General features: G+C 45.9%; 1 protein-coding gene across 2 annotated transcripts in view; it reads right to left on the bottom strand.

The window, feature by feature from the left end:
- Positions 1 to 14499, bottom strand: part of LOC101940152 (high mobility group protein HMGI-C-like) — a 37800-nt gene extending 23301 nt beyond the window's left edge. Inside the window, exons 1-2 of one of the 2 annotated variants that reach the window (XM_024108765.3) lie at positions 13950 to 14499; positions 1335 to 1567 (exon numbers count right to left, since the gene is read on the bottom strand). In XM_024108765.3, coding sequence (XP_023964533.1) covers positions 1335 to 1427 — 93 coding nt within the window. In that variant the 5' untranslated portion in view covers positions 1428 to 1567; positions 13950 to 14499. Of the gene's footprint in view, positions 1 to 1334; positions 1568 to 9946; positions 12404 to 13949 lie in introns of those variants that run through there. The other variant, XM_042861752.2, reaches the window with a different exon arrangement.
- Between the last annotated feature and the right edge of the window lie 4097 nt (positions 14500 to 18596).

Here is an 18596-nt window from a genome sequence, read left to right as displayed (position 1 = left end):
TTGGGCCTAGCAACCCAGCACAATACATCTAGGTCTCTTCTGCATCCAGGTGGGCTCTGGCTGCTCTCTCTCCCAAGTCCAGAAGTCCCCTCCTTCCAGCCAGTCATCCTATATCATCTCCTGCAACAGCTCCTCCCCTGTCCTTTGTCTTTGGTCCCAGGTAAACATATCGCCTGGGCCCTCTCTTTCCGTCCTTTGTCCTCCCACTGGCCAGAACTGGCTGACTGCCAAGCTGGGGTGGGCCTCCTGGTCACCAGGTCACCAGTTGCTAGGGTCCCCCATATCTAGGCAATTGTCTGGGGTCCTGGCTGTTAGGTGAGGTCACACCTGGTCCTCTGTAACAACAAACTCCCTCTCCCACCACCTCGTTAAACACACAGCACACAGGGAAACTAAGACCCACGCAGTATTCATGCAAAACACTAAGAAAATCCTCCACTTCATCACAGTGGGTATGTCCGTGTGTTGCTTTGCACACGTTTCATTACATGGAGGTGCATATGCTGATGCATATATTTATTAATTTATCTGCATTCTATCTATATATTGGTGCATATATGAACACAAATACATGTATTTGGTTTTGTAGGCATATGAACGTGAGTACATTGTGTATCTATATAGGACAAAATTTTGTTCAGTCCAGCTGTGATGCATGGAATGAGGAGTGAAAGAGCATATATCCTCTTCCTCCCACCCCCAAGTCACCCACAAAAGCAAAACAGTAGTAGAGCTTGGGGAATAACTGATTTTTCAGTTCAGTGGATGAACCAAAAAAATCCACCCTGAAATTTGTTTTGGGTCAAATAAATATTGTGTTCCATCTGAAACGAAACACATCATTTCATTTTCAAGTGTTTTTCACCCTTGTGTGTGTTTTTTTAGTAACGATAGCTGAATTTTGAAACAAAGTGTCAAAATATTTTGTGTAAACTCTTTTTAAAACAAAACATTTCAATTGGTCTGGAAGTTCCTTCCCTTTTTCTGCCGCCAAAACGATTCACCATATTCAACCTGATTTGCAAACAATTTCGGTCGACCCCAATTTGCATTGTTCAGCGAATAAACTATTCACCAAAAAAATTGCACCCAGCTCTATTCCCCAGCACTCTTGAGTGCTAGAATAGGGCAGTGATTAACTCTCCTGATGAGGCTCCATGGCCCAGGTGGGTGTGGGCTGCCAATTTAGAGACATGGTTGAGACAACTAGGTACTTGCCATTGGTGGCAGATAACACGTAGTGTACCATGCTGTCCCTTTCTTGAGCAGCATGGTACTTATTAGTCTAACCACACAGCATTCTCCATTGTCTTCTTAAGGCCTTGGGCACTCACCTGTGGCTGCTTCTTTGGTCTTCCCCTCTTCCTCTTTGGTGGCTCAGGCAGAGGGGATGAGTCAGGGTCCATTTGCTTCTCATTGCTGCTCATGGTGCCCCTTGCCACGTCTTCCAGATGATGGCCTGACAGGCTATTTTTCCATGGGCAACTGATGCAATGGGAATGAAAATCGCACCTCCTTGCTCTCTTTCTCTTCTGTTGCAAGCAGATCCCGTCTCCACCTGCAGGGACTGAAGTGAAGATAGAGTCAGGCACAACAGCATGTCATCATGCTTGCTCATGAGGAGGTTCTGAGGACCCAGCTGCCTTCTAGAAGCACAAGAACATTTTGTGAGCAGTTATTTGTTCTCCCCACCCTCTACTCTGACATGAAAGCCTTGCGCTGCTATTTATTTTTAGGAGGTGAATGCAGTGCTGGTGTTAGCCCTTAAGGCAGAAGTTCTCTAATTATTCATGCAATGGGTATCATATGGACAGCAACAGCAGAGGGGTAGACTCAGCCCAGGGACTGTAGAACATTTAGCTCCTTTGGATGACAGGTGCTGTATCAGCGTTACTGTTTCCAGTAGGATGGGGTAGCCTTTGAAGGACACAGCAAGGATGTACAACCCACAGCCAGGTCTCTCTCTGATGGGTTTTCATTTCAACACATTATTTTGTTTGGCTCCTGTATAACTACTTTAGACAAACTAACACTGAGGGTAAGATGTCAGAATAGCAGAACTGTTTAATGTCTACTCCATCCCTTCCCATCTGCTCCTTCTCTCCCCAAGTCCCATTGAGAGCCCTCTGTGGTTGGAATCAGCTCTGGTCTTAGGACGTGTATGGTTCCAAGAAGTAACTCAGGCCATGAGCTGTTGAGAGCACAGGGGGGACCAGTTATTTTTCTTGCTCATGCTTGGTCTCCTCCAGTGCTGTTGCCAGAGAGAAGAAGGAAGTCAGACAGTGAAGCTCCTCACCCTCTGACCCCAGTGCTGGTGATGGGAGATTGGGTCAATGGACCTTCTCCCTGGGTTCTGTTGTCAGAAGAGGGTGGTGGAAGTGGAATAAATCTGGCCTGGAGTTGAGGCAGATAGGTGAAGCCCCCAGCAGTTACTTGTGCTGGTTATGTGTCAGACCATCCTTGGTGGAGGACTGAGCAGCCAGTGCCTGCCTGGTTCTCAGCACAGGTTCCAGTTTGCTGCTCTGCCTGGGAAGGACGCTTACTGTACTTGCTATCTGACCTGTCAGATCTCTGCTCTTCATTTCTTACTGCACTGAATACAGAAAGCATCAAGAAGACTATGCTAAGCCTAGCGAACTGAGCCCTGCTGGAGTGACTAGGCAGATGGAGATTGCAGCCTCAACTGAATCCCCTTTGGGCAGGAATTCTGATCACAAAATAAATAGTCAACAATAGCATGGCCGGGGAACCAAAACCATTCTCTGCTCAGGAATCACAGCACTGAATATGCATAGACAATGTGTCTCTCTTCCCCCTACATAGAGCGCTTAGCTCTTTCTCCTCTTCTTGCCAGTCTCAAGACTCCTAGTCCATTTAATCTCTCCTCCTGTGAAGCTCCATCCCTGCCTCAACCAAGGATCATTGTTATTGCCCTTTTCAGGGCCAACTTCTTTCTCCCTTTCCGGAATGAGGGATTGGAATGGTGAGTGCTCACCACCAGTGTGCTCCCTTGCATCAGGGTGTGATGTTGCAGGGGTTTTCGTCTCCAGAATGCCCATCGGGTTGTCTGTCTTTGCACACCACTCAGCTCTCTAACTGAGAACAGGCTAGTCCAAACCCCTTTGGAGGTAACACCCCTGTGCTCAACCCTTGCCTGGGGTTCCACTGCCTTCCCCAGCTCTGGTATCCCACACTGTTCCACCCCACCTTTGTCTTCCTGAGGGCTCTATCTGCCAACAGCCTCTGGTGCTTCATCCCTTCACAGGAGCAAGCCAGCCCACTGCTTCTCCCTGAGTCTGAACACTCTCAACTTATTTATAAGGCCAAGATATCTGCTAGCACTTGATCTGTCTTTAAGTCCTGCTCCTTCTGGCTGACAAGTAGCTATCTAACCACCACCCAGGTGGAGTGAATGTTCCTAAGTGACCTTTAACCTTTTCTCACCCACAATGGGGTTCCCCTCATCACAGGGGTAACATTTTTGAAAGAATGCCCCTTAGGTGAATCCCATTTTCAAAAGTGATGTAGGTACTTAGGAGCTGATGTCCCACTGGCTTTCAATGAGATTTAGGCTGCCGAATGCTTGAATCATTATAGAAGATTTTACCTGAAGTGACTAAAGCGGAACACGGTATCCCAGGTGATGGTGCACTGTCGATTTATAGAATAGCATAAGATTTTCTGTATTGTTCTAAAATAATGCCTAGAGGGAATATGCTGTATCCAGTTCCTGTTCACACCTGAACGGCAGTGTTTGTTAAATTCTACCCAGCTACATCTTTGGAAACTGGGTTGCACAGGTGTCCCGGAGGGCCTAGTTTTTCCCTCAGTTTCTTGTGGCTTTGAGACTTCTAGAATAGTGGTGAAGAGTGGGTTGTGGAGGCTGCTTGTGGCATACATAGAAGAGAAGATGAGTAAGCAGGTAGAATGGACATGGCTATAGCGTGTAAATGTGAAGTGCATGACAAGACGTTAGTGAAGCCAGCTTGCTGAGTAAAGCAGTGGTGAAGAAACTGTGGTCGTGCAGGTAGCCCGTGGGGAGTGGGTACCTAATGTATTTGCAGAAATGCTACTTAGACAATTAAAACAATTTAGTTTCGATGGACATTTTTGGACAACCTCTAATGCAGAAGGAGAGTATTACTGATGGGGCATGGCTGACATTGCCAATGAAATAATTATAATTCCTAGCCTTTATATTGCTCTTTTCATCAGTAGCTCTCAAAGGGCTTTACAAAGGAGATCAGTGTCATTATCTGCATTTCACAGATGGGCAAACTTAGGCCCAGAGCAGTGAAATGATTTGCCCAAGGTCACCTAGCAGGCCATTGGCCAGACTGGGAATACAATGTAAAGGATGTGTTTGGAGGGGGAGTGTGCAGGGAAAGGGGGCAGAATTAAGGTTGTTATGGTACCTTAATTCTGCACTTCCATATTTTTAATTGTTTGGGTTTTATTTTTAAATTGTGCCGGCTTAACTTAGAATTTGGTGACCTTCCAACATTTGTTTATTGTAAAACTACAATGACCTAATAGGATTTTATCTTATGTATTGATATGATCTTTCAACCTTAATCCTAGCTCAACCAAGCTTTTGCATGGGGAATTTCCATCCCCCTCTGCCACAGCCTGCTCTATATTTGTATGGATTGATCTGACACACCTCGGGGTTGCAATCAGAACTTTGAGTCTAATGAAGGTAGTAGTGAGTGCTGGATCCAACAAAGGACTTGACAAACCCCTGAAACTGGAGCTCTGGGTCTTGTGCTAGATCTGTTAATGAAACTTACAAATCCCTCCAGCTTTCCCTCTGAGTTCTAGCAAATGTCCCAGGGGATGTGTGCATGCAGGGAAACTATCCCCCCTGATTGTAGCCTTTCCCAGATGAGTAGTTTAGGGGTGGACTAACCCCAGACTTTGTGTGTTGGGTGTAATGTTCAAACTCAGCAGGCATAGCAGTGTTTTCCTTTGTACAGACTCAGAGGGCCTAGTCCCTGTACGGGGGCCACTTTCTAAATCCTACCAGACCGATGGCAAACTTTATAGTGTCTGGCAAGCTTTAAAAAGTCTATCAGGCCTGCAGAAAAATGTATGAAGGTCAGCTGGAGCTGACAGTGTGTTCATACTTTTTTTTCCCCAGAGGTGTGTATTTGTTGGGGCCCGGGGATTAGAAGAGACTTGCAAGCAAAGCTTGGAGGGATGGGGGTGGCTTCTAAACACCACAGGAGTCAATGCTAGGCTTGTACAAGACAGCAGCACTTGTAACAGTCATAGTTCTTACATAGCACTTGTCATCGGTAGATCTCTGGGATTTACAAATGAGGTATCCTCATTCATGTTATATTGGTGGGGAAACCAAGGCACAGATAAGCAAAGTGACTTGCTCAAGGTCACCCAGCAGGCTACTAGTAGACATGGGACTAGAACCCAGCTGTCCTGAGTTCCAAGACAGCACTCTAGCCACTACACCATGGGATTTATAAATGCCACAAGAGACTTTGTGGACCTGTGATGAATTTTGCAAACTACACATAACCTTTTTTAAAGGACTATCAAGGGGGTAGATAATGGAGCCCTTGTTATAGCCTTGACTATAGAACTGCGGCTGTCTCTTTAAAAGGAAACATTCACAGAGCAAAACTCTCATTCCACAAAAAAAGAGCCATATTCCACTCTCATTTATGATGATGTAAATCCAGAGTAACTCCATTGACATCAATATGGTCAGGCGTGATTCACACCGGTAGCTGTGAGAGCAGAATTTGACCCAAGCCCTGCATCAAACTGAGGAGGATAGAATACTGAATACACAGGGACTGAGAAGGCAAGGCAAAGAGAAACCTTTCGTTTTAACAACTGTAGCAACAATGATCGGTTTTCACCTTATGGGAAATTACTTTCACCTTCCGAGAAACACTCATGTCTCTACAGACACTGCTCACAGATTAAGAGATATCGGAGCTCACTGTCGTTTCCTATGAACTCTTCAGCCAGTGCACTAGGCAGTCTGGGAAGTTAAATGTTCTCTCTAGGAGAAGGGGACAGTGGCAAGAGTTTGGAAAACATCCCCTCCCTGGAAGATTCCTATATGGAAATGAAGCCATCCTGCCTAGCCTGTCCCTGACATGTCAGAGAAATACGCTTGCAGAAACAGTGCACCACCAAATCACCTGGAAAAATTCCGCCCTTGTGCAACGTTAATGAGGTGAGTTTCCAAGTGGGTATAACCAGCGCCCCAGGAACCTACAGAGATGGGTACCAGTTCTGCGTTTTCTGTGCCCATCATTGACACTAGAACCCTTTGCTTTCAGGGGAGGGAGAAGTGGGCTGCTTCTAAAGCAAACCATTGACCAAGTATTTTATAGTGGTGGTGAAAGGTTCCCAACTCACAATCCAGGAAACTGGAATCTTCTCTTTAGCCCCATAAGGTACAAAGACTGCAGGTGTGCAAGCTTCCCTGCTTCACACCTGTACTGAGAAGGCCAATTCAGGGGCTGAAGGAGAAGCTCTATTTGGGTTCTGAGGGTTCAGTTCCTGACAGTACCATAGATTCTCCTGTGCATCCCTGGGGAAGTCACTTAGTCTCTCTCTGTGCTTCAGTTTCCCCAACCAAGAAAATGGGAATAATCCTTTAGGTGCTCAGAAACCATGGTGATGGTCATGGGGTAAGTATCTGAATAAGCCAGGGGGGAAATGTTTTACTCTGTCCATTCAGTCCCTCCATAGCCAGCAAGGCTGCTGAGTCCTGCCAGTTGTGATGATGGCTTTCAGGATCAAAGGTCTGTCTGCTAAGAAACAGACTAGTGCCACCAGCTCATTTCACATAGGGGCCACCAGACAGCTACCTCCGCAAAAGGACTATTTACTACTGACCTCGGCTGGGTTTCAACCAGTGATGTAGGTGTAAATGTCTCTATTTCCTATTACCCAACTCCTGAATCATCCAGTTTCAATCCGTTGTAAGAGGGATTTCTAGACAGAAAACCCATGTTTAGTGCCATTCCAGTCAATCTATTTGTCTGCCCAGCCACCTGGGTGCCAATGAGAGTAGTGTCTAGGTGCAAAATTCATGAAGATAATCATATAAATCATCACAGCAGGTTCTGCTCTTGCTATCTCAGAGCCAGCCACTCAGTCTAGAATTCTCCCTCTCTCCCTGCCCTGCTCCTGGGAAAGGGCAGGTTTTCCCCCTGCCTCTAAAAACAGACAGACTAGGTGTGAAATCCTGGCTCCACTAAAGCCAATGGAAGTTTTGCCACTGACTTCAGTAGTGCCAGGATTTACCCTAGAACCCTTCCAGTAGGAGGTTCCACAGGCAAGGACCCAGCATTAAGAATGCCTTGACTCCAGCTTGTGCCAGTTTCACTGTAGCCCCTTCTAGTTTGTGTTCCCAGTGAGCACCGTCTTGCTGGAACATATATGGAGAGGAGGTCCCTGACATACCCTGATCCAAGACCATGGAGGACTTTGGGCAAGATTTTCAAAGGCATTAGGCACCTAAAGATACAGATAGGCCCCAAGTGTGATTTTCAAAAGTGCCTAGGCACCTAACTCTGACTGAAATCAATGGGACTTAGTTTTTATCAAACACCCCTCTGAATGTTTAGACTCCTAAATACTTTTGAAAATCTGGTGCCTTGAAGATTAGGACTAAGTCCTTGAACTAGATGATTTAGAAGCAATCAGGGAACTGGTGGAAAACATGCGGAACTGGTCTGATGAGCTCACAGCTGCCAGTCACATTCACACCACAGCCCACAGGCTGGAGTCTGACAGGCCTTGGCTGGCTGCCTGAGGCAGCAGGGGTTACAGTAGCACAGTCTTGTGGAGATGAGCACATGGGTCATGGGTGCTAGGCTTTCATCTGAAAGGAATGGGACTGCTGGAGCCTGGTCATTGCCACTTTTCCAATGAATTTGCCTAGGAAAGGTACTTTGGGGCAGGTTAACATTCCAGGTCACACTGCCTGTCAACCCAACCTTGTGTGTAGCAGGGAGGTGCCATTAATCTGAAAGCTGACATGGGGTGGTGGAATTGGAGGCACACACTTTTTTCCTTTTTATTCTTCCATTGCCTCAGCCTCTGTCTTCTCCCCTCTCCCCCCAAGGGGCTGAGTGTGAGGTGTGCACTGTCATCTCTAACAGTGTCTTGCAGTAGGAGCTGTCCCTGGCCCTCAGGATTCTGTACACAGGAGGACTGGTGGTATTTAGGACTGACTATTCAAAAGTAGTTAAAAGCCTAAATAAAACTTAGGAACCTAACTTCTAATGAAGTCAATGGAAGTTAGGCACCTAACTCCTTTTGCGCATTCAGCCCTTAGTTCCTAGCAGCTATAAGTCCCCAGGGTGTCTTCCTAGGAGTATGGGCACAGGAGGGCATGTGCCATCACATGGAATTGCTAATTTCCTGGAGTGTGGATGGCTACATTTCTTACAGTGACTGGTAGGCTCCAACAGCCCCGCCCCCAGCATCTACCAGGGTCCTAGAGCCTTCACAATCAGGATTCTGACCAGGCAGAGCATGTAGGAACCTTGAGTAACACTGCTGGGTGATGGATATGAACAGAGGTCAAATGTCAATACTCACACAAGGGAGCTCTGCCCAGTGGTTAGAATGGGGAAAGGCGCTCAGGAGAACTGGGATCTATTCCTGTGGCTCTCCCACAGCCTCTGTAGCTGCTTTGTGCCTCAGTTTCCCTGTCTAAAATTATGGCATAGGTAATAATTCAGATATTAATAGTCATCCACCTCCAGGGAGTGGGGGAAATGGAGGATTAATTCACTACAGTTTGTAAAGCATTTTGGGATCCTCAGGGCGAAGGAGCTAAAGAAGGAGGCCGTGATTATACCTGATAACTCACTGCACTTGCTGTGTTAATGAGCACAAGGGCAAGCGCTGGCTTAGGAGATGATGGGGAGGCACCAAGGAAGGGTGTGCTACAGCCCAGGATTTGCAGGCACATGTAGGAATTGCTTGCTACACCCTGCTGTGCGGTGAAGGCAGCCTTGTTGCTCCCAAGGGGCCAGGTTGGCAGGAGATATGTTGGCAAAAGTCATGAGTTATAGTCCCCCCCGAAATCCTGGGGCCATGGCAGCAGCTTGAGTACAGGCTGGGGCTGTTGGGAGCTGCAGGGTATTGCTGAAATGCTCAGCTAATCAGGGTGTCTGAGCCATGTCCAGCCCCAAGCCAGAGAGGAAAGGTGCGGTCAGAGCCCAGCTCAGGGAGATTCACATACACGGGTGGTCCTGAGGTCGAGGGCATGGTCCTAGTTCCCAGACTCCCCCAGCGCCCTCCCACCAAAAGTACCAAGGTCCATGTCTGGATCCAAAACACCTGAAGTGCCTCCCGGGTTGCAGACCCCCTAATCCAATCAGCAGATCCCTTTTAGAATCTTTGTCCCAAGTCCCAGATTCCCCTACTAACCTCCTTCCCTCGCTCTTAGTCCTAATTTCCCTGTCTGGACACCTCTCCCCAAAATCCACCTCTCCCCGTGGAAATCCAGAGCAGACCCAGTGGGAATAATCCAGAACCAGGAGAGAAATAAGAGAATAAAGAAAAACCTATTAGCACAAACTAAAAAAATCCTATGCTTCTCTTATCCCAAATAGCATCCAGCCCCTATGCAAAGCTCCAACCCTCAGCAGTCACTGGGGCACGCAAATCCAGTAACTGGCATTTACTAGGTGGTATCCTCATGCACACACCCAGGAGAAGGTCCTCTGCATGAACAGTGAGCAAAGACGTCTCAGAGACCTGGCAGAGGGATGGACTAAGACCAGATGTTGCTCCATGACCTATTTCTATGCAGTGCTTTCAGGTTCCCAAGATGCAATTAACAATCATTGCTTTCCCAGATCTAGGTGATCTTCCCATTTCTAACACATGAACTGTGCACATGCATTTCAAATGCAGGCTCGGTAACGCGATAAGAAAGAAGCAAAATTACCTGTCAAGAACTTGGACAGCTTCACTTGACCTGGCCCCAGTAGAGCTAATGGTGAAAACCGGGGAGAAAGAGACAGAGATCTCCAGTGACTGACACTCCTCCTGCACTGGGGAGAGGGACCTAGCTTAGGTCTCTGCACACATTCATTTCAGGAGCCTTACAATGAGCCGAGCGCTATTTATTTCACTCCCAGTTAGTGATATGGAAAGCAGCGCAAGCGTTGCCTGTGATCTCCTTCTGATGGCAGTCCTGAGTAGTGACAGCAAGTGAAACTGAAAAAAAAGTTCACTTTAACTCAGCTGGAATCTTGCAGTAAATTGACCAAAAAATAAAAATAAAAAAGTCCCCAACTAAACCACTGAGCCAGGCAGCCCTTACAACTGCCCTGCTTACTAAAAATAAGAATAGAAGGGACAGATCACTTCACAAATTCCCCACTTCCAACAGGGGTGGGTTATATTTACTCTGACCTTATTTTACAACCGTTAGAGAAGAAAAAAAACAAGGGTAGCCTCAGTCTGGCTTGAGATGAGACAAAGTGGTTACTATGCTGGGTCCAAAATAATTTTAGGGACTTTTGCCATGAGCCATAGTTAACACCCAGGGTTGGAAAGTGGCCCAGGTTAGGGTTAGGTGTGCTTTGATGGAGTTTAAAAAAGTGATACTGTCTTGCTATGTACATATCATATTGATGTGAGTGTTAATCATGGCTGCTGTGAGTATTTTGCAGAGGAGAATACAGACTTTTAATATGCATGGTTTGGTTTCTGACATACTGGTGTGTATTTCAGTGTCAATTAAAACAGGGAGTTTGAGTAAGAGCCAAATTCTACCTGCACTCCACTCCCTCTGTAACCCAACTGAGGTACCTAAGAACCAGACTCTGGTACCCTCAAGGCAAGTAGTAACCTACACAAACAATACATTGAAATGAACCAGCAGCCTAATAACTCTCTTTCAGAACGGTGCATAAAGACTTTCCTTGAGACTTAGATTCTTGAGTCGCTATGAAAATGGAACTTAGGTTCTTCTTGAAAATGTTACCCTTGAACTTATTTGTACAGGGAAATTGGCCTGGTGATTAAGGCACTGGACTGGGATTCAGAAGATCTGCGTTCAATTCTTGCCTCTGCCACATAGAGTTTAAGGCTGGAAGGGACCATCAGATCATCTAGTCCAGGGGTTCTCAAATATCATTGCACCTTGACCCCCTTCTGACAACAAAAATTACTACATGACCCCAAGAGGGAGGACTGAAACCTAAGCCCACCTGAGCCCTACTGCTTTAGGTGGGGCAAAGCCAAAGCCTAAGACCCACCCCACCCCCGGGCAGACAGCCAAAGCCCAAGGGCTTCAGCCCCAGGTGGTGGGGTTCAGGCTCGGGCTTCAGCCCAGGGCGGTGGGGCTTGGGCTTCAGCCCCAGGTTCCAGCAAGTCTAATGCCAGCCCTGGCAACCCCATTAAAATGGGGTCCCAACCCACAATTTGAGAACCGCTGCTCTAGTCTGATCTCCTGTATAGCACAGGCCACCCCAGCCACCTCCACACCAAGGCTAACCACCAAAATTAGTGCAAAGCATTACAGCCCTCAGGACACTAAACTATGGTGTGCCACAGGCAGAGAACAGGAGGGACAGAGGTGTGCCAATGCCCAAGATTCCTGCCAATCTGACCTAGATGAAAATTCATTCCCACATCCTGTGACCAGTTAGACACTAAGCATGTGAGCAAGACACATCAGACAGCGCCCAGGAAAGAATTCTCAGTGCCACCTCCGAGTACTGCCCACGCTGTCCTGTGTCCCTTCTTCAGCTGTGGCCATCTCTGCTGCTTCAGAGGAAGGAGACAAAAATCAAACTGGAACAATCACACACCATAATACATTTTGGGGCGGGGGGATCCCTTCTAGACTTTACAGGTGACAACCTGAAGCATGAGATTTTAGGATCAGAAGACATGAACTGGAAGGGATCCCATGGCTGCCATGTCCAGTGATACATACAATCCCACTCAGATATGTATCAAGCTCTAGCCTAAAATGAATTAGGTTGTTTGCCCCCACAACTCTTAGCGGGAGGCTGTTCCAGAACCTCATTCCTCTGATGATTACAAACCTTCCGGCAAATCACATTCTCCATCTGTAAAATGAGGATAATAATACTTCTTTTGTCTGCCTTGCCTATTTATGCTGTAAACTTTCTGGGGCACAGACCATCTCTCACTAAGCATTTGCACAGTGCTTAGCACAGTAGGATTGCCACCTGTCCATGTTTTCCCAGGATTGTCCCTTTTTGGAGGCAGCTGTCCTGGGAAATCTGCAAGCGTGCTCAGTATGCATTGCCAGCTGTCCAGTTTTATGGGCTCAGGAGCATCCCAGGTGTCCTGGTTTTTTGTGGCTCAGAGGTACCAACCCTATAGCACAATGGGGCCCTGATCCTGGCTGGGGCCCCTAGATGCTAATATAATCAAAATAATAATAATACATATGTTATAAAAAGATTGATCTTTCATGCAACCATAGTCATCCACAAAATCAAAAATACTTTGAGTTTAAGGCTACCAGAATCTAACTAATTAGAAATTGCTTATAGCACCTAACACCCAAATTGCTTATATACCCAAACTGTAATCTTTTTAAGGAGAAAAATAATTGCATGTGCTCCTAATTAGATAAATACCATTAGAGATGAAGTAACTGTGCAAACATAGAATAACCATAATGCGTGGGCCAGAACATAAAACGACACCCATTATATTAAATCAGGAACTCTTCATGATACAGCAAACCATCAGACAAAAGAAATATAATACACAGTTCATTATCCTGCTTTATAAACATTAGTTACACACAAAAGAACTATGTTAAAAGAACATTATTGATGCTGTAAATTCAAGCCCTCAAAAGTTAGGAAATGAGAGTTACCAGGTTAGCAAATACAATCTTAGTTCAGTTCTCTTGTGTGTACACATTATGAGACAGTCTTTAATTCCATGATCACATACTTTGTAGTTTCACAGTTTAATGCAAGAAGGGACCATAGATCATCTAGTCTGACCTCCCGTGTATCAGAGGCAATTCAATTTCACCCAGTTACCCCCTTATTAAGCTAGATAACTTGAGCTTGGGATCTAGCACTTCCCTTAGTAGTATGTTCCAATGGTTAATCACCCTCACTGTTAAAAATATGTGCCTAATTTTTCATTTAAATTTGACTGGCTTCAGCTTTCAGCCATTGGCTCTTGTTCTGCCTTTTCCCGCTAGATTAGAGAGTCCTTTAGAACCTGGCATTTTCTCTCCATGAAAGAACTAATGCACTTTAATGCTCTCAGTTTTCTTTTTTGATAAACTAATCAGAATAAGCTCTTCAAGTCTCTCGCTGTAAGGCATTCCCCAGCCCTCAAATCAGTGTTGTGACTCTTTCTGCAGCCTCTCCAATTTTTCAACATCCTTTTTGAAATGTGGCCACCAGAACTATCAGCAGGATTCCAGTATTGGTCTTGCAAATGCTGTAAACAGAGATGAAATCAGCTCTGTCCTCCTCCTCACTGCTCCCCTGTTTACACATTCAAGGATTGCATTAGCCCGTTTTCCCACTGCTTTGCATTGTTGTTTTTCCACAGGATCCCTGCATCATTCAGCGCACAGGGTGGATGGTGCTCAGTGAATGATCAGCTAGTCAAACTTTGTTTTATCCTTATAGTTCAATGTGTGGCCTAGGCTTTGTTTACTGCACACTATTCAAACCCTGTTCTGAAGACAGAATTATTTTCCTTGTAACAGAGCTGGCCACTTCCCAAGCACCTCCTCATTGCCAGGAGTGGCTCCAACGCACCCTGCCTCGGTTTCCCTTTGTTTGGACTCCTCCATAGCTCAAAAAAAGCTTTCACAAATCCAATAACACCCCTCCTTAGGGTCTAGGTTTATAAACAAAAAGTTTAAAATAATTCAAACCATCCTCAAAGCCCCAAAATAATTCAAGTGGCCTTTCCTAGGCTTCTCCTACCTGGAGTCGTTCCACCAGCCTCTGCTGCTTTCCTGGTTTCTCAGGATACCTGCAGCATCTTTCCACCAGTTTCCAACTGGGCTTAGCTTCTCCTTCCTGAGGAGCCTGTTCTTTGCTCCAGCTCTCAGCCTGTCCCCCCGTGATTGTCCACAAGCCTCTCTTTCTCTAACACTCCCTCCACCCCCAAGGCTTGGTTTAGTCACATAACCATCTGTCGCACATCTCAATTCATTTCCTCCATCTGGGGAGGCAAATAGCCTGTGTCACAGGTGGGCAGGGCCCATCTCCTCTTGAGGGGCCAGCCACCCTGTGACATTCTGTGTGGGCTTTTTTATGGCACTTCATAAACATTGATTAATCTATCCTCACAACATGCCTGGGGAGGGCGTGGGATCTCCATTTTACAGATGGCAACCTGAGGCACAGAGATTAAGGTCAAAAGTAGAGGTGGTCAAAAGTTGTCTGATGGAAAAGGTTTCCATCTGAAAATGCTGATTTGATGGAATCTAAATGTTCTGCAGGAATGCCTATTTTGGCTGAAATTTTCAGAACCATGCCAGCCTGAGGCAGACAGCTAGCATGGAAATTTCACCTGGAGAGTTAAAGCTTGGCAAAGTTACAAGCAACTAAAAACAGGGTTTTCTAATGGGAAGTATCAGGCAACCTTAATACTAGGTAGAGGAGCTACCGGTCTGGCCTGTAATAAGACATATAAAAACCAGTTAACATTAAAGCCAAAGGAAGGACTACCACTGACTTCAATGGAAGCTGGATCCAGCCCCAAAATAATTGAATTGGGCCCTAAAAGTAGGGACTGAGTTCAGACTGTTTGAGTGCTGATCACTGAGATGGTTTCTGGAGTAGTAGTGTATGCGCATGAACTGAGCTATAAGGCATGTGTAACTCTCGCTTGTGCTTTCCATAGGCCTGGGTTTTTCATCAAGGTGTTTGACACTGCACCTTTCCTTGAGCTGCAGTAAGCCACTTTCACTGCAAAGGGGTGACGTTTTTATTTTGGAATTTCCTTTCTTTTTGTTGTGAGGCAAGGCTCCTGCTGCTTCATGTAAACAAAGCAACATGGGGCAAGCTCCCTCTGGCAGGTGTGGTCCACAAGCCCAAGGCACTGGAAATAAGAACCGGCTTGTTGAGTCAGCAGAGCAGGGAGGTTATTCCTCCTCTCCTGAGATCCAGAGTACCACACTTACAGGATGAAATTGATTAGGCCTTGACAAAATTGCAAACTGCTGTGATCATCCTATGTCATGCTAGGGCAGGGGTTCTCAAACTGGATCGGGACCCCTCAGGGGGTCGCGAGGTTATTACATGGGGGGTCACGAGCTGTCAGCTTCCACCCCAAGCCCCACTTTGCCTCCAGCATTTATAATGGTGTTAAATATATTTAAAAGTGTTTTTAATTTATAAGGGGGTGGTTGCACTCAGAGGCTTGCTATGTGAAAGGGGTCACCAGTACAAAAGTTTAAGAATCACTGTGCTAGGGGCATATGTACTGAGGATGGCAATGCCGTATAAGGACTATCTTGTAATTATAAGAAGGTCACTAACTCCTTTTAGGAAGGATCCAGATTTTACCACAATGCAATGTAAATCTCTGTCTGCATTCTTATTTCTTGTTCATTTTTGCTAGTAGATTGGCCACCACTGTTTGCTACAATACACTTCACATAACACCCACCACAGGTTCACTGGGATGTAACCGACATCTATAGGGCAGCAATAGACATATAGATATGAGGATGGCTTCATTCACAGTTATCACAATGCCATTAGGATCTCTCGTGTGCACAATCTTGGTATCTCTTATGAAGTGGGATAAAAACTACAGTTTCACAGTAATTGATTCAGTATTCGGAATCCAGAAATACTGTTATTGAATATTTTGTTTGGAATGAAGGATGGGTCAGATTTTGTAAAGATAAAACATTTATCATGCCCTATTTGTAGTTGAAGTGTAATCCTTAACTTTGGATTTCCTAATCTTTTATTGTTTGATGGACAGCGGCACAAATGACATGAAACAAAACTGTTTGTTGCTGAATATAAATATGGGGAAGTGGCCAGGGATGGCAGAGAGCTATCAGGTAGAGAATAGTTCTGCAATGGACCATATGATCAAATAGGGTGCTTCCCTCTCATTTGTAATTCTCACCAGATCATGGAATTAATTCATCTGACTGGTAGTAGTATCTCTATTGAGAGACTGTGAAAATCAACATGGCCTGCTTCTACTTAAAGACTGGAATAACTTTCACTTCAATTCAAAACTAATTTCAGTTCTGAACTTATCTCCATTGCAGCAAGCGTTAAGGGAGCAGAACTAGCTGAGTGGTGATTTGCATTAAACATCCCCTTTGGGATCTACTGCGCCAGACAGGAGATGTATCCTGATTCAGAGTGGCTATACCTGTGTTTCAGTCCCAAAGTGCTGCTGCCAAGGTGATTATCTGAGATCGGCACCATGGATCCAATGGCAGAATTTGGCCCCTTTGGAGGGGGGGTGAAACCTGGTGAAGCAAGAACAGCATAAACACAACAGCATAAACATAACCAGGCGTGAGCCAAAAGGTGCAGGGAAAGCAGCTCAGAGTAACAGAGACAGGAAACAATTTATCTCAGTGAAAAGCCATGTTAGACAGCCTCTTTCAATGGCAATGTGAGTTCGGTTGGTCTCACATCCTTAGCATAAATCAGTGGCCTGGTGGGACAGGATTTCCACCCTGTGCAGCCTGCGCTGGAACAGTGAGAGTTTCCTGGCTCCAGCTGCACACGATGATTTATGGCCACATTTCACACTCCCCAGAAGGCAACGGTTAATGCGGGGCAGATAAGAAGTACGGGGCATGTCAGGAGGACACCTTCACTGCAGGAAAGCAGAGTGCAGCTGCAAGATTAGAAAGGGTTTTACTGGGACCAGCACAGGAGTCTATACTGGGATCAGTACAAAGACCAGTACTGGTGTCTTACTGGGATATGTATGGGGACGAGTACCAGAGTATTACTGGGATCTATACTGGAACCAGTGTGGGGTTTGTACTGGGACCACTACTGGAGTATCGCTGGGACCAGTGGGGGGGTCTGTACTGGGATCAGTGCTGGGGTCTGTATTGGGACCACTACTGGAACCAGTATTGGAGTTTGTACTGGGAACAGTACTAGAGACTGTATTTTGACCAGTGCTGGAGTCTTACTAGGACCAGTACAGGGGACTCTCAGTATTAGTTCCAGACCTGGTCCCAGTAAGACCACAGTACTAGTCCCAGCAAGACCCCAGCATTTGTTCCAATAGACACCCCAGTACTGATCTCAGTAGAGTCCTGAGCACTGGTCCCAATATTGGTCCCAGTACTGGTCCTGTAAGACCCCAGTACTGGTCCCAGTACTGGACCCAGTAAGAGTGCAGCATTAGTTTCAATACAGACCCCAGTACTGGCCCCAGTATTGGTCCTAGTAAGAACCCAGCACTATTCCAGGAGGGTTAGATTTTTAAAAGACTTTAAATGAAAAAACTTATATTTAATTATTTTTTTATAAAATGTATATTAATTTACATCAAATTACTATACACTATAACAGGAAAAATATCTGCAGTTGTGGTTTGAGGGTATGATAGACCTAGCGGATAGCAGGCAGATTTAAGAGTAAGATGCACAAGGGGAGCACAGATACTTCCAGTCTTCCCTGCTCATCTAGTGGCTACTCAATGGTCCCTGTAGTCCAGATCCTCAAAGGTATCCTAACTCTCATTGCAGTTTAGGTGCCTAAATACCTCTGAGGAGCTGGGCCTGTGAGACAAATGCAGCCCAGAACACATGGTGACTGACAGAAGATGTACTTGCTAGGCAAGCATGTGAGTAGGCTGGAGGGGATGTATGCGCATGTCAGCAGCATTTCATTCAGATCTTGGGAACCCCAATTCTTATAACACCTTTGGGTTTCCACGAACACCTTCCTTGTACGTACTGAAGGAAGGAAACAATGCAGCTCTCCTGAGTGCTCTCTGCACTGTAAGGGGTCACCGTTGTCTCCTTGCCTTTCACAGAGAATGCAGACTAATGTCAACTAGAGTCCCAGAGGAGGTGAGAACTGATGTGTGCAGCATTTTCCAGGCGTCAGCATCGGTTTTGTGCACAATAGCTCGATTTGACATACACACCCTACAGTTTCCTTGGGGATCACCTCACCTTCCCTCTCTGTGCATTCCTTGCAAGTGCTTTTTTAGAGTGCTGGGGATTTCATGGAGGGATTGTGTGGTATAATCCTTCCCCAAGCTCCCCAGACCAATGCTGCACAACAGACCTGTAGCATCTTTCTCTCCCTCCTTTCTGTAACTCCCTGGGTTCTCTACTACATCTCAACTAGGACATTTAAGAGCCACATGTTTCTAGTGTTCTAAACAAGGAGGCAGTGTTGCCCAGTGGTTAGAGCAAGGACCTGCCAAATCTAGTCTTGACTCTGCCACTGTCTTGTCTGAAGCAAATCACTTAAACCCCTCTGTGCCTCCATTTAGCTAACTATACGAGGTTAGCAAAACTCAGCCACCTTTGCAAAGCGCTCTTGGATTGTAGGATGAAAGATGCCTTCAAACTACTAAGTCTCTTTATGAATGAGCTCTCCTCTGAATGAGCTCTC

The sequence above is a fragment of the Chrysemys picta genome, chromosome 7 (genome assembly GCF_011386835.1).
Source record: "Chrysemys picta bellii isolate R12L10 chromosome 7, ASM1138683v2, whole genome shotgun sequence".
Classification (NCBI taxonomy): Eukaryota; Metazoa; Chordata; order Testudines; family Emydidae; genus Chrysemys; species Chrysemys picta.
This window is presented reverse-complemented; position numbering and strand designations above follow the sequence as displayed.